Below are 16452 nucleotides of genomic sequence, written 5' to 3'. Positions count from 1 at the left end.
ATCAGGTTAGTCAACCTTAAAATCTCAAAATTACATGATTTAAGTTTCTCTTGATGAACTTTTAATTTTATGTTATTTACCTAGTTCAGAAATTAAATCACAAGGTATTAGGCAAAGATATTATATTCACTTCACTGAAGACACAATGCTGAACTTGTTTAAGTTAAGATTATTTAAATAATCACACATTCTGTGTCCCATGTCACATCATATATAACATTAAAAACAACAACAAAGAGAAAATACAGCCATGAAAAGTCATGATTAATGAGTAATTACATTTTATTTGTCTGTGGTTATACAAATGCTTAACGGAGATTAAAATACAGTACTTTCCTTCAAAAGTAGTAATTTGTGATAAACGTGAGAAACAACAGGACAAAATGAAATAAAGACAGCCAGAACTTGCACACTGAACATTTCTACTGTCATTGTCCAAAATGAAAACAACTTCAAATGCCCTGTTTCTCTTCAAATGTCTTAGATTGAAACCTGTAACAAAACGTAAAACATTTCCTCTAACAAATCTGTTTAGTCAAGCTAAGTTCTCTTGATTTTCTTCATTAATTGACCTCTTTTTTTGCTCATGAAATGAACAAAAAACTATTCTGATGCATGATTTGCCAGTTTATAGAAGAGCACATGCTTGGCTTTTCCATGAGTTACAATGTTGCATGATTGCATGCAAAGAACAGATTATAAATTAATTTTACATATAATTGTATGATTTATGAAATATACATTTTTTTATAGTATGTTTCTTTAAATAAGAAGCACCTGTTAAATAACACATTTCAGAGTAGTTTTATAATGTAATAATGTATAGGATAACATTAAGACTCAAATCTTACTGTAATATAACAGTGTTTTGTTTAACTAGAGACATGATACAGATCAAACTATAAGTGCTCTATAGACACAACTGAAGCACCAATTTAAATAAAATAAACATTTTTCTATTAACACAAAATTATAAATTATGTAAATTAGTTAAAAAGATAATTAAAACCATGTAAAGTGTTTCTGTTGAAATTATATATTATTATATTATATTATATTAGTTAATTGCATTTACAGTTATTAAATTAGAATTGTACACTTAAAACACAGAACGGCACAGTGGTCCACATCCTGCAGTCTGTTAGCTTCACAACATATCCTGTGGTGTTATTTAGTGGCTTCCCTGTTGATGCTTGTCCTTTGCTACTGAACTGAGGTCAACTGAACTATTTGATTTAATAAAACTGGTCATAGATCTTCCCTAAAGGTCACCATCTTTTGGTGGGAACTGCAGTCTTTACTGCATTAGACAGCTGCTGCTTGGCAGGAAGTCTTGAACGTATGTGACCACAGCCTTGGAAAGATAAGTCATAGTACCGTAGCTGCCGCTAGGAGCACTGTCAAAAAAGAAGTTACAGATTCCCGTGGCAGGATCTTTCTCCAAGAAATACTCATTGGCCCCGCTGGATCTCTGAAATAAAAACACATGAGACACAGCGTCCAGATGTGCACAATTGGAATCTACACAAAACAGGCACACTTTGATGAAGTCGAGATAGCTTGGATGTGTTTAACCTTTTTCATCAGTACATAATTCTCATAATTTTATAGTTTCGATGACATTAACACTGTGCTAAAATGGGGAAAATCGTAATAATCAAGAACCAGGTGTGTACATACCATTTGAGCATCATATGATTATATATAAAGGCATATGCATGATGTTACCTGATCCTGTTGAAAGAGATCGTTGGCCATGTGAACAATGCGGTCGATGTGAATGATTCCCCCAATACTAGGAATCTCCATGTCAGCTACAAGGATCAACACCATAATGGCCTCCACCAGCAGCTGTCTGTACTCAGGCTGTGGGACATGATTCAGTACAGACTCCACGTGCACTGCAAACTTGATCTCTCCTTCCGTCATCTCCAATAATACACACAGATAACAGCTCATGGTTATGGGCTTTTAAAGGAAAATTCTAAATTAAAGGAACAGTTCACGCAAAAATGTAAATTCTGTCATTAATTACTCACCGTCATGTCATACCAAACCCGAGAGACCTTCATTCATCTTCAGAACACAAATGAAGATATTTTTTTATGAAATCTGAGAGCTTTCTGAGCCTGCATATACAGCAATACAACTACCACATTCAAGGCCCAGAAAGGCAGTAAGGACATCATTAAAATAGTTCATTTGACATCAGTGCTTCAATCGTAAGAAGTTAAGAGAATACTTTTTTTGTGGACAAAGAAAAAAAAACTATTGAATAATTCTCTTCCGTGTCAGAACTCGATGTGCCACGACGCATGCGTGTGCACAACCAGGTTCTACGTCAGAACCACACACATGCATCATGGTACGCTCGTAAACGCATCGAAATCTGACACGGAAGAGAATAAATTGTTGAATAAAGTTGTAATTCTCAATAGAACGACTGATCTCAAATTGACTTTTTTTTAATGATGTGCTTAATCTTCTGGGCCTTGAACGTGTCAGCTGAGTTGCTGTCTACGGAGAGTCAAGAAAGCTCTGAGATTTAATCAAAAACACCTTAATTTGTCTTTAGAAAACGATCAAAGGTTTTGGAACGACATGAGGGTGAGTAATTAATGACAGATTAAACATTTTTGAGAGAACTAACCCTTTGAGGTTCAATGTAATACATTTTGGCATAGTATACTGTTTATATACACAGTTCAAAAGTTTGGGTTTTCCTTAAATATTTTTTTTTAAAGGACGCTCACCAATATATAGTAAAAATTAAAGTAACATAGTCAAAAATAAATACAATTTGAGGTCACTGTTTCCTATTTGAATATATTTTGAAGTGTATTTTATTCCTGTGATGGCAAAGTTTAACTTTCAGCAGCCATTACTCCGGTCTTCATCGTCACATGATCCTTCAGAAATCATTCTCTCAAGAAACATTTCTTCTTATTATTCATGTTGAAACCAGCTGAACATCATCTGGACAACTTTAAAGGCGAATATTTTGCACCAGATTGATTGCAGATGGTATGTCAGCCCAATATGTTCTTATCCTAAAAAAAACATACATCAATGGAAAGCTTCCAGATGATGTATAAATCTCAATTTATTTATTTATTTATTTTTTTTACTTTTTTGGTTTTCTGGTTTTGAGGTCCAGGGTCACATATTTTTAGTTGTTGTATAATGTACAATGTAGTTAAGAGGTTCAATTCAATGTTAAGCAATCTCCTATTTATAGTATAAGTACACACACACACACACACACACACACACACATATATATTAGATGGAAGCACCTCACGGGTGGTGGAGGAAGGCAAGACATATCCAGCAATGGAGAGGCCATGACATTTCTGGAGAATCTTCCAGACTTTCTGGTAGAAGCCCATGGGGACCCTGTTTATGGCCCCGTCCAGTCTGCGTCTCCTCAGCCACTGGCCCTGGCGCTCCTCCCACTGCAGATGTGAGTCTACCGTGCTGGTCGGAGACAGCATCCCGCTGGGAGTGGAGGGACTGCTGCATCGCTACAGACATACACACATTTGCATTGTCAGCATATAAAAAAGATTTGACTTTTGGGACTAGAGGCCCTAATCAGCACATATAACACACTTAAAAGCATGCTTCAGGTTTAGTAAGCAGAAACTATGACAAACATAGCTAAGATGTTACATTTTCAGCCCATGCTAAGAGAGTGAAATGACCAGACAAGACAAGACTGACTTGAGACACATTAGAAATGTTATTGGCTGTTACGGCTGGAAGTTTGTCCCATTTCAAATCGGTCAACTAATCTGAGGCACTGAAAAAAATCATTACATTAATTTTTTATTTTTTTTTTGAGTACAAATGAACTGAATTCACCCCTCCAAGTTCAAATTATTTTTAATCTTCTGAACTGAAAAATAGTATTTGACAGTGGAGAACAGGTGTTTTTCTGCAAGTTACCGTGGAACGAGGGGATGTGAAATTACTGCTGATGGACTGACTGCTGGTAAATATCTATGAGAATAAAAGCAGAGCATACAAACACTTAAAATGGACATAAAATGGAAAGTATTTCTGATGAACATCGGTTCAGGAATCAGTCATACAGAGAGACATTCAGATGAAAATCGATCATCTTCACAGTCAAAAAGATGCTTCATATATGACTAAAAAAAGATGTGTATGATATGGGCAAACTGAATATTACTCAGAATATTCATGCTTATACTGGATTCATGGTCTAGACAAATGTGCTGTGATCACTAGACAGAATGTGCTCTGTACAAAAAAAGCTTTTCTACAGTAATAGCACAGCATGCAGATATTACAAACTCAACCCACACTCATGGGTCTGGAGTCATCGAGCTGAAAACAAATAATATAAAAGCCATTTAAGGTACAATAGTGAGGAAATCTGTTTATGACTACTTAAACTGCAGTGTAAGTATATCACAGTTTGCAAAAAGTAAAAACATTTGACAAATCATTTACAGACATGTCTCCTCTTTCACTCCACCTGTTTGATTTCAGTCTTGAGCTTTCTGATGCCCGTGCGCTCTGTCTTGGTGGCCCCCGTGTGTCCAAGCTCATGGATGGAGATGGCAGGACTAGTGGTGGAAGACTGAATCGGACGCACTTTTACACAATACAGAGCAGTTATTGAAGAACAGACCACACAAGAGTACCCACATCATACCTCTCAACGGCACAGAAATCTTCAAATAATATTGTCAAATTATCAGATAATAATTATTCAGCTGAATGAATTCAATTAAAAGGACAGTAAATACATTTGTAAATACAAAAGATTTCCATTTAATAAATAAATACAAATGTTCCTGTGGCTCAGTGGTAGAACATTGCATTAGCAGCGCAAAATTCCCAGGGAACACACATACTGATAAAAAAAAAATTATAGCCTGAATGCACTGCAACCCCCTTTTAAATAAAAGCTTCTGCCAAATGCATAAATATAAATGGACTGTTCTTTCTATTCATCAACAATTCCTGAAAAAAAAAAAACATTCCACAAATGTTACCATGGACCACAAAACCAGTCTTAAGTGTCAGTTTTTTTAAAACTGAGATTTATACATCATCTGAAAGCTTAATAAATAATCTTTCCATTGATGTATGGTTTGTTAGGATATGACAATATTTGGCTTTCAACTATTTGAAAATCTGGAATCTGAATCTTGAAATTTAAATTCAAAGACCTTAGCAATGCATATTACTAATCAAAAATTAAGTTTTGATATATTTATGGTAGGAAATTAACAAAATATCTTCATGGAACATGATCTTTACTTAATAACCTAATGATTTTTGGCATAAAAAATCTATAATTTTGACCCATATAATTTTTTTTTTTTCTTTTGGCTATTGCAAAAAATATACTCTAGCAACTTAAGACTGGTTTTGTGGTCCAGGGTCACAAATAAGCTGTAAATTCACCTGGCCATCACATGAATATACTGAAGCCCATTTCTGCCACTGAATAAAAAAAAGGTAATTGCAAGTTTTTATCTTACCATTCTGGGTTTTTTCTCTTTTTTTGCGAGTTTACATCCAACTTCTAATTCTAACTTTTTTTTTTTATTAATTGCAAGACAAAAACTCAAATTTGTGATAAAACAAGTCAGAATTGCAAGTTTTTATCTTGTAATTCTGACTTTATTTCTAGAAATTGCAAGTTTATATCCTGCTATTCAGACTTTAGAACTCATTATTATGATAATGATTCATAATTCTGAGAAAAAAGTTAATTCATAATTGCTCATAATTCAGACTTTTTTCTCATAATTGTGTAATACACTCACAATTATGACTTTCTTTTCCGAATTATGAAATATTATAAACTCACAATTGCGAGTTAGTATCGCACAATTCTGACTTAGCTCACAATTGTAATATAAATATTTTAAATTACCTTTTTTCTTATTTTTTACTCAGTGGTGGAAACAGGCTCTTCTGTAATAATACATTACATTTGAAAATACATATACAAAAATGTATGTCCACAATATTACTGTTTTTAATGTATTTTAATCAAATAAACACATCCTTGGTTAGACAAGCGACTTCTTTCTAAAACAAAATACAAAGTCATGTGCATATAGTACAGAAAAAACTATAAAAATGACACCTAAAAACTCAACATAAATACTCAATGGAGTAAAGAGTGTAAAAAAACTAAGGTTGAATGATACTCACCGCTCCTCTCTACACCAAACTCTTTCCCGCTCAGGATGTGATGTAAGAGATTCTTCATGTCAAAAGGACTGAGGCTCATCAGGCTCTCTGATGCCTCCTCACCTGTAGATGTCACATGGATAGATTAATTGCACTTAATGTAAGCCAATATAAAGACTTACACTGTAGAACCAACACTCTGACTGGCTGTACCTGAGCAGTGTAGACTGCGAGCAAGTTCTGTAGCCATCACTTGCATGATGAGGCCAATGCGCAGACGCAGCATGTCTCCGAACAGAGACGGCTGAGAGCGCACGTACATGGCCAGATACACCATGATCTCCTGAGCTCAGAAGTTTAATAAGTAAACTGAATAGAGCAGTGGAAGTTAGCAACATAACTTGAAGCTTAAAATTAGAACTACCTGAGTGAGGACGGCAATGCTGATGTCTTGTCCACTGGCCTCATAAATCAAGCTAATCAGTTCTTCAGGAGGAAGAGGACTAAAAATAAGAGAATCGGTTAATGAGAATATTAAAATCATTGCTTTCGAAAGAATTATGATTTAAAATATAAATAATCTAAAATGACTTTCAGAAAGTAAAGACACTCACACTGTGATGACCTTCTCTCTGGGTTCGGGAGGAAGACCCACTGTCAGCTGTTTATGATGGGAGATCAGATCTGTGCAAGCCTGTATGCATGCACACACACACACACAAAAAATGATCAAAGGTAAAATTGTTGCCACTGAGAGTTAAGCTGATATAAATAATTGTAACATTTTGTTTAGATTATTACAGTTTTATAAATCTGATATTGTATATTTTATGACCATTTTCTTATTTAAGGGATTAACGTTAGAAAAATAAGGAAAAAAATTCCAAGACAGATTTTGATGAGACTTTAAAATTACTATAAAAACTAATTTTAGAAGACATTTCCATTTTAAAATAAATATTCAATTTTCTTTTGAACTTTCAATTATTGAAAGGAATCCTTGAGTATAAAAAAGTAAAAAAAATAATAATATTGAGCAGCCCAGCTGTTTTAACATGGATAATAATAATAATTTTTTTCTTGAGCAGCAAATTAAGCATATTAGATTTGTTTTTTAAAGTAGCATGTGACCTTAAAGACTGGAGTAATAATGCTAAATTATGTAGCTTTGCATCACAGGAATCAATTCCATTTTAAAATATATTAAAATAGAAAACTGTTATCTTAATTTGTCTTAATAATTCACAGTATTGCTATTTTTGCTGTATTTGTGATAAAATAAATGCAACCTACTACTAAAATCTGACTCCTCACTTCTGAATTAGAATATAACAAACATTAAAGTTTTTAAATTAAAAAATTCTAAATATGTAAGTTTTAATTATTTTAAAAAAAATCGAGCAAGAAACATTATCAAAAAGTACTGGTAGATATGTGGTCTCACCTCAGCAAGGACTTCCACTCTTTTCTTCAGGATGCCTGAAATGTAGCGGATGAGGGCCCACTCCTTACACGCTCCTGCCCGAACATACAGCTCCTCCAGCAGGGAGCGAACAGTTGCCTCTCCTTGTCCTGACAGATTTACGATCCAATCTGAACCCCTAAACACAATGATGATTGATTTTTTTGACTTTGATTAAAAATGGCTTATAAAATAAATTATAATGGATATGCACAGTCAGTTTGTACAAACGTTCTCACTTCATAGCGTAGAGGACATAAAGGATATCTGCCTGGTCCTGAAGGGTTGAACAATTCTTTAGCTGATTGACCAGACAGGCGAAGTCTGTGTTCCCATGAGAATCACGTGGCAAGTGCAGTTCAACACTATCGGCCTAGAATGTGTGTGCAGACAAAAACAGACATGAATCAAAACTATGGGCTCTTTACTGTTTACTTTACACTGGGCTGTGGAGACTTGCCTTGGTGTGGTGAGAAACATTGTGCTGAGGAACATCAAGCAGATTGAGAGACTTCCTGTGTTTGCTCATGATGGGGACAACAGGCAAATACATGGAAGGCTCTGAAAAACATAACAGAATGAGATGACTAACTGTAAGCTAAAAGAAAGCATGAAATCTACTTAACTATTAATGATCGACTGAGGGCTTACTGGGCATGTTGTGGCCCTGAACCTGGGCCATGAAAGAAAGGATGTCCCTGGTGGTGTGTTCAGCACTAAAAACGTGGTGCTGCCCCCCCTGAATGGGAGGCAGATGGCAATTTGTAGCAGTGCTGTGCAATAGATCTGTGAGATACTGGTCAAACATGTGTCCTGAACCTCCTGCGGGAAAACAAACCACCACTTATCATTTTCGTTTATGTGGAGTATTGTACATAGGTGCATATGTTGTGTTGTGGATGCTGGTGTCCCCAGCAGACTTATTAACTAGCTTTACCTACAAGACCAGGAATAGAGATACAAAGATATTGCGTTTTTTTAAAATAATTTATATTATAGTATGTTTTAATAACTCTAAAAATCATATATTTTTTTTTATTAAAAATCTGTCACGTCATGTGCTTTTGTCATTATATTAGTTTTATATTTTTTATATTTATATTTAGCTTTATTTTATTTCAGTTTTAGATTCAGTAATTTCAGTCCTTCAAATTCAACCCATTTTATTTCAGTTGCCAATGGCAAATTTTTATTCACGTTTTTCAAGTTTAAGACTTTTCATCTAATATTTATATTTTATTTCAGATTTATTTCAATTTTAATAGTTTAGTTAGCAATAACGACACTGCTGAAATGGTACCCTAAGAAAGGCCATTCTGGTCTGTCAGCTTGCCCAACAATAACCAGAATAAATCAACCTTGAACCATCAAGCCTTCATCTGGTCTCAAAACCAGGGTAAGTATGCATTTTTTGGGGGGGCTTTCCATAGCAGCTATATGCAAGTCAGTGTGGATACCTGAGGACCCAAAACTAGCTTCCTCTTCTTCCTCTTCCTCAAGCAGATTCTCTTCAGAGTCAGCATCCAGGAAGCTGAGCTGGGTGTGAAATGAGGTTGTGAGGAATGAAGAGAGGTTTGCCATCTGCACCCTAAACAACAAAGGGATTTGTGATCTCAAATAAACCATATTTGTGCCTCAAACATCATACTGTAACTCTTTTTGTTTTGTTACTGTCATAATTTTTCTGACCTTGCACCCCCAAAGTAGCCATCTTGAAGCTTCCGGAGGGTAGAGAGGATACAGGGGTCAATACTGTCCCCATCCTCAACTGGCCCGATAATAGAAAGAAAGAAACTGTTATTATCCATTTGTGCATTTTGCAATATCTTCCATCGTACGAGAATTTTTACCCAGCATGCTCGGTTTGATAGGGAACGTGAGGGTAGGTCTTCCAGTCATCCGCCAGCAGGACGAGAGATAAGCAAGCTCTGTTCGCAACATCTCCACAATCATCTGGTTATCCAAAGCCAAGTAGAAGTGATGCTGGTCAATGAACTATGGGAAAAATACATTGTTATAATGTTTTTAGTTTTTTTTTACTTTACAGTATATATACGTACAAATATTTTTTTTTTCTTCTACTATAAAAAACTTCCACGTGAGAACCTTTTTATTTACCTGTGGAGTGAACGTGTAAGTACCATTTCTGATCTCATAAAACTTTGAAGTTCCCAAGACACCAATGTGCCTATGTGGTCGCCCACTCAGATTCAGCTTTTTACAGTTGCCTGTGCAGTGGAAAAGGGGAACCGGTTTGAATTCAGCTTTGTATCCCAGAACCTTCTTCTAAATTAAGTTTTACAGATGTAGCCTTTGTCTGGCCCTGTACTGATAGTCATGGTGAATCTGAAAACTTACCCAGTTTCACGTAAATGTGGCTCAGGATGCGAGCTGGCATGACCCGGATGGGCGAAACCTCAGAGATGGTCTGAACCTCAATCCCTTGATCCCTCAGCAGCTGCTGGATCTGCACTGACTCAGCCACTACACTCACTTAACACAACAAATACAGCTTTTCTGTTTAGCAAATTATAGTGTCAAGATCAAATTCAATATTGAGCTTCTAGTAATGAATTGAATCTGCTCCTTAAAAGGACTCCAGCCCAACACAACCAGCTCACTCGCTCCTACTGTGGTAGATTTTCATATCCCCTAATATAAAATATTAAAATGATATTAAACTCAAACCTTTTTTATAAATGCAAAACATACTACTGTGTATAGTTTCATACATATGAAACATAATATATAAATTCATATATATTCCATCATAAAATATTTTTTGCAGTATTGTGTATATATGAGGTATATATGAGGTTATGTGGTATTAGTTTTTTTTTGTCTCACTCAAACACACTGACATTGTTAATTATACAAATATGTATAATAATATTATAATTTCTAAAGTTATCATGTTTCACGTGAGTTTGTTGGCCCTTCTTTAAAGAGCAACCTTTAACCTTTATCTCTTTGTTTCTCTAATATCTCTTAGCACTTTATATCTTCTTACATTTGTTGTAAAGCTATTACAACTTAGTTATCAAGTTATACTGATATAATGGAGCATAAGTGCCTAAATTTGGCCAAAACATATTTAAAAAATTCTGCCGCATGCGTATTTCAATAAATAAAAAAATACAGAAATTCAAAAGGTGATATATGGTACAAATAAGTCTGTGTCTGAAAAGGTACTGTTTGACTTTCTATATTCCTTGTTAAAAAAAATTTAAATAAATTAAAGCAATAATATTCACAAACCTTGCACAACAACATCTGGCTTGAATTCTTTAGAAAAACGCCTATTCAGAGGATCAATCTCTCCAGGGGCCAGAAATCCCTATGAACCCAAATGAACCATTTGTCAGATATCAGTAAAAGAAGAAGAATAGATAAGACACAAAGGATTGCCTAAGAAACACTGGGACTGCTGTTTTTGACATTTCACATATACACTTAATCAGCAAAGATACCAAAGGTAGCGCTTCAACACCTGACATCATATCTGATTATATACAGTATAAGGTTTAATATGAAAGTGGATCCAGGTTTTAGGACCTCTGCCAGCAGACAGCCCAGGATATACAGAGACTGGCCCCACATGTGTGGGAGCTGGCCAGCGGCCACACGCTCCACAGAGTGAGGGTTCCTGTACTCCTCTTCAACCTAAACAAGAAATAAACCCAGATGAGCAACAGATCAAAACATTTTACCCAGGATTGTTTGTGTCACAGTTACTGAGCAGAGGCCAAACACTCATTCAGCTTGAATTAATCATCAGAACTGGCCTAATTTAGTACACATTGTGATTTTGTGCAAAAAAAAAAAAAGGGAGATGATGAGGCATTTGAGATGATAAATGTACATGCCGATTCAAAATGATAAAATTAGACATTGATCAGAGATTGTTTAAACTCACTTTGTCAGCAGGTACAGCATAGAGTTCAGGCACCAGACGAATCCCATGTTTGCCTCTGATCAAAACTCCATCAAGAGCCTCTCTGTATTCCTGCACCTGAGGAATGACACACAGTCAGTCATAACTACATACTGCCTCCATGTGGCCATGAGTGGGAGTTATTTCTACTGCTTTCAGAATACAAGCGTGTATTTATTGGACGGCCTGTTCGTACCTGCTCATGGTCTTCATTGAAGATGCCATCGAGTATGAGGTAAGTCCAAAACACTGGCCACTCACATTCAATGTTCTCAAAGAGCTTCAGCTCAGCGGGATCATAGTGAAGGCGAGCAGGGTCCTAGCACAGCCATAAAAACATAGAATGCAGTCACACTATTAGAGAATTAGCAACAAAATACTTATTTTGTGTAAAATCAAGTGTCTGGTTACCTCTTTTGGGGTCCTGTATCCATCACGGATAAAGCGACAACAGCCGTAACGTCCCTAAGATGATTGAAATTTGAAATGATTGGATAGTGCACCCAAAATGTACATTTTTGGTGAAGTATCCTTTTTAGATTGTTACAAAAATAGCAACCACAGTTGAAATGCATGTAGCCTCTAAGGGGACATAATGATGAACTAATGAAAAAAAAATTGAGATGAGAGGGAATTTACCCTCTTGTAAAACTGTTGTATTCCACAGAGAAACTTTGCATTCACTTACAAAAGCACTGAAATGTTTTTTTTTCCTCCCAACTATTATTTCCATCACTAAGGTTTTGAGAGAGAATGCAAATGTTTTGTGAGCTTACACCATTGAAATATAATATTAAGTAATAAAATAACATTTCATAACAAATCTGAAATGTTCTGCATGACCACTAAACCAGCATAGCCTTTTCCTTAATGGCCAGGTACCTGCAGTTTGGTGATGATTTCACTCTTTGTGATGTTGACCAGATCTGCATCCTCCACTGCAAACGCAGGAAAGGAGATGACAGAGAGCAGACCGGCATCTATCTCTTTAGAGGTGGAAGCTCGAGGTAGCATGGAGCACAAGATAGACTAGAAACACAATGAGAAACAAGATGTTTGACTCAGGAAATCATGGACAACTTTTATTGATTGAGAAAAAAATATATGCATCATCTTAAATGTGAACCACTGACTTAAATACTAAAAAAGAAACCTGGGCTGCATTTCCCAAAACCATTGGAAGCATAAATAGATCATATATACCAATGGTGCCAATGATGCTTTCAGGAAATGCAGCCCTGGTCTGTAAAATAATAACCAACTACGAAACACATTCACTTGATTCATGTACCTGACAATGTTCTACTTCATCTGGTAGAACATGAATCACTGATTTCGGGCCTCCATGAGCTCCAAACAAGTCAAGCTCATCAATGGCCTCCAAAGCGGCCTAGCAATGTGAACCACAAACAAAAATCAACATCTGAATGAGAGGAGCGACTACACGAGACCAGATGACCCTCCTACCTTAGCCATTCCAACAGAGCTGCCGTTTAGTTCAGGAATTCCTTGATTGGTTTTGTCTCCTCTCTCCCACATCCCATAATCCTGCGGGGGAGTGTGAGTTGTGATGCCAGTTCGGTAACTGTTACTAAGAACGTGATAAACCAGTGAGAACTTACAGCCACTTTGTACGCTGCCTCGATGTAGAAAACCAGGTTCTGGATCAACGCCACTTCATCCATGTTAGATATGATATGTAGACCTACAATGCAATTTCAAAATGGTTGCTAAAAAATAGGAAACCCCGCAACACAACAAGCAGAGGCTAAATTCCAATTCCACTGTGTTTGCTTTGAGGCAAATCTATATTATCAATACATAACCTGTGGACTATCTAGTTTTGGGGGAAAATCTATAGAATTCTGTGGAATGGAATTGCTAAACTGTGCTAACTTTGCTTTGTAGCTGATACATGTTTACCTGAACCAAAGTAGTAAATAATAAGTTGTGTGTAATGTGGAGAACTTTGTGAATGATTTTCAATTGTGTAGAAATCTGCAAAGCTTTCTGAAAACCTCTGTAAGGATAGATACTTTGGGGATTTGGCTATAAGTACATCTAACAGTTATAAAAATTCCAGTCAATTTCACGAAAATTAACCATTTTGATTACAATACATATTTTTGTCCAATCAAATGTGCTCTAGAATAAAAAAGCCCCTGCATCTGATAAGCAACAGAAAATCATTTCATATGACAAATCATAAAACCTTCAATGGGATTTCAATGAAATCACAAGAAAGAAAACTGTGCAGGTCAAGAAAGATGAATTTCCAAATAAGGAAAAAGTCATAAAGGTTTGGAACAACATGAGGGTGATTAAATAACTGAATAAATTAATTGTTCTTTTTGGGTGAACTATCCACTCTATAGATTGTTCTTTGTCTCACCTGAGGCAGTCATCTGAGCCAATGTGAGCAGGTACAGTGAAGTGGCATCAACCTGCAGGTGTCCCCATTGATCATCACCAACCACTGTGGCACAGGTAGGTGTGTGATATTTGGCATGCAGGCAGTCCTTTGTGCTCTGTGTGTGCTTGAACTTCTCTACCTTTGCCACCTGCAGTAATATATGCACATGCTTAGCAAGACCAGAGAGGTGCATAGTCAGCTCAAGAATGAATGAACTGAATAAAGCTAGGTTTAGAATAACAAATGAGCAAGACCATAGAGTTAAATGCCATACCTGTCTCATCATACACTGCAGCAGCCCCTGCATGAGCTTAACCACACTCTGAAAAAAAAATGATGTTAATAGTACAAGTATTTATTTAATCTGGAAATAAACAAGCAGCACAATATTTTGGATTAATTTATACATGCACACACAATTTCCAGACACAACTATATTTATGTAATATACTGTACACAAAGAGATTTTATAAGAAAGTAATACTTTTATTCAGCAATGATGTATTAAACTGATCAAAATTTACAGTATAGGTCTTTTATAATGATTTTTTATTTTCTTTTGGATATGTTTGAAAGCTTTTTATTTCTTTTGAACTTTCCCCCGAGGTTTTATTTATTTTTTAATGTGTAATTAAAGCAATCATCCAACAACCTGTTACATTACTCAACGACAATGTGCTCCTGAACAATGCCACAACAGGTGGTGATGTTTCCGAGTTCCAGTCACCTGTTCGAGCTCGTAGGCTTTAGCTTTGTCCTCATCACGGTCTGCATTTTTGCGATAAGCCATGCCGAGCCCCCACACTGCCAAGATGCTGTAAACATTATCCCTGACCCAGGCATCCTTCTGCTGCTCGCTAGCTGGCAGTAGACCTGTCACTGGATTCTATATGGAGAGGTCAAACCATCTTTATTTATTAAAATATACACCATATAATTAAATATAAGCTTGATCTGATTTGTTATGCTAATTCTCATAACACTTATATTACACTTAATACATATTTTGTAAGTTTTAGATGTTTTAAACACTAGTGACGTGGTGAGAAAATGTTAATACATACAAATAAATAATTAAAAATCAAACGTAGATATGATGATCATTTAGGATTACTTACAGTTTCTTGTGCTGTACATAAAGCATCAGCTCTACTTTTAAAGGAATTTACATGCTCCAGATAATACAAATATTTTCCTCACCCATGGGTTATTTAAAGGTGACCTTTGTACAAGCTTTATTTATTTTTAGATGTCTCCTGTCAGAAAGGCCCCAATAGTGCAGAAGAATCTCAACCACAAGAAACTACTGTACTGTAGACAGAGCACTATGCTTTTATTTGAGCAGGATCTTCCTTTTTTTACCAGAATATTTTATTAATTTACGAACAATTTATATGGTTTAGAACAGAGATTCTAAAGACTCAGAAGAAGAATTCAGAGCAGAATACTCATAGCATTAAAACCTCAGAACAGAACAATAAAACATATAGCAATAGAATAGAATATATAATAAAGCAGAATAGAAAAGAATGGACTAGAAGAGAATAGCACGATATGTAACACAATAGAATAGGATAGAACAGAACAGAATTCTCGATCATGTTTTGAACAAACCTGGTGGCATAATATTGTTTCTTGGACAAGTCTGGCATATCCATCCAACCTCACCCCTGAATTACTGCGGCTCCTCATGCTGTCATCTATTTATGATCTTGACAAAGAATTTATAAAGATATGAAAGAGAAAACCTCCTGCTTCCTGGTCGATTAAAAAGAGAGCATGCAACCAGATCTTTACAGTAGCCAATTAATGATTCATGATGACTAGCCAAGTAATGTCCGTCTGCAATGTTGTCCATACATTAACTACATCAAAAAACGATTTAGATAAACAGGCCTACCACAAAAACACGCTTTTCAAAATCAATAAACGCCCTTCTATCATTTTAAGGATCTGTATTAAAGCTCGGTATGTTCATGAAGGATTGCACATCCCGCTTGAATTCCGACGTTGACAGCAAACGAGAGCCCGCCCACATCATGACGCACGGTTGTTCGAGTGACAGGAAAACCCGGAAGTTCAGTAACGTTAAGGCTTTCGCCAGCATCCAGGGACGGACGGAAGATTTATAGTTATTTTAAAACAAGCATTCCCTTTCTCAAGAGCTGGTTTAGGTTGTGAATGTTTTTTACTAATAATTCACCCCTATACCTCGTGCTAAGCGTTACCAAAATGTTAATTAAAACGTCCTGTTTGGGGTTTAAAAGGGAAAAGTCCGTGTAGGTTATCCGTTTGTCATTGGGGTCCGCCTACGGTATGTGCTCTGGACCAAACGCGATTTGTTTTCTTATCGAAGCTCGTCTTTTGATTGGTTCACGATGAGTACATTAAACTGCATTGGGGGCATTGACATTGAAATCCAAAAGTAAAGTTGCTCTCTAGTTTTACGAGGCCATTGTGTTG

At 36.0% G+C, this 16452-nt stretch overlaps 1 protein-coding gene across 1 annotated transcript; it reads right to left on the bottom strand.

Annotated features, from left to right (window-relative positions):
* Nucleotides 1-264: 264 nt before the first annotated feature.
* LOC127968369 (phosphorylase b kinase regulatory subunit alpha, liver isoform) lies at nt 265-16315 on the bottom strand. The gene is made up of 32 exons (XM_052569534.1): nt 15890-16315; nt 15604-15700; nt 14717-14875; nt 14264-14311; nt 13969-14137; nt 13199-13281; nt 13044-13124; nt 12868-12966; nt 12459-12605; nt 11988-12041; nt 11773-11895; nt 11559-11654; nt 11198-11305; nt 10901-10979; nt 10001-10135; nt 9761-9870; nt 9493-9637; nt 9332-9410; nt 9100-9230; nt 8294-8464; nt 8103-8203; nt 7882-8015; nt 7625-7781; nt 6795-6874; nt 6605-6683; nt 6394-6523; nt 6202-6303; nt 4505-4623; nt 3949-4002; nt 3297-3524; nt 1729-1929; nt 265-1471 (listed from the first exon to the last, which is right to left on the bottom strand). Exons 2-32 carry the CDS (start codon nt 15679-15681, stop codon nt 1298-1300), a joined length of 3654 nt encoding a protein of 1217 aa, XP_052425494.1. The 5' UTR covers nt 15682-15700; nt 15890-16315; the 3' UTR covers nt 265-1297.
* Between the last annotated feature and the right edge of the window lie 137 nt (nt 16316-16452).

The sequence above is a fragment of the Carassius gibelio genome, chromosome B11, assembly GCF_023724105.1.
Source record: "Carassius gibelio isolate Cgi1373 ecotype wild population from Czech Republic chromosome B11, carGib1.2-hapl.c, whole genome shotgun sequence".
Classification (NCBI taxonomy): Eukaryota; Metazoa; Chordata; class Actinopteri; order Cypriniformes; family Cyprinidae; genus Carassius; species Carassius gibelio.
The sequence above is the reverse complement of the archived record's forward strand: the minus strand, read 5'-3'. Positions and strand labels throughout refer to the sequence as shown.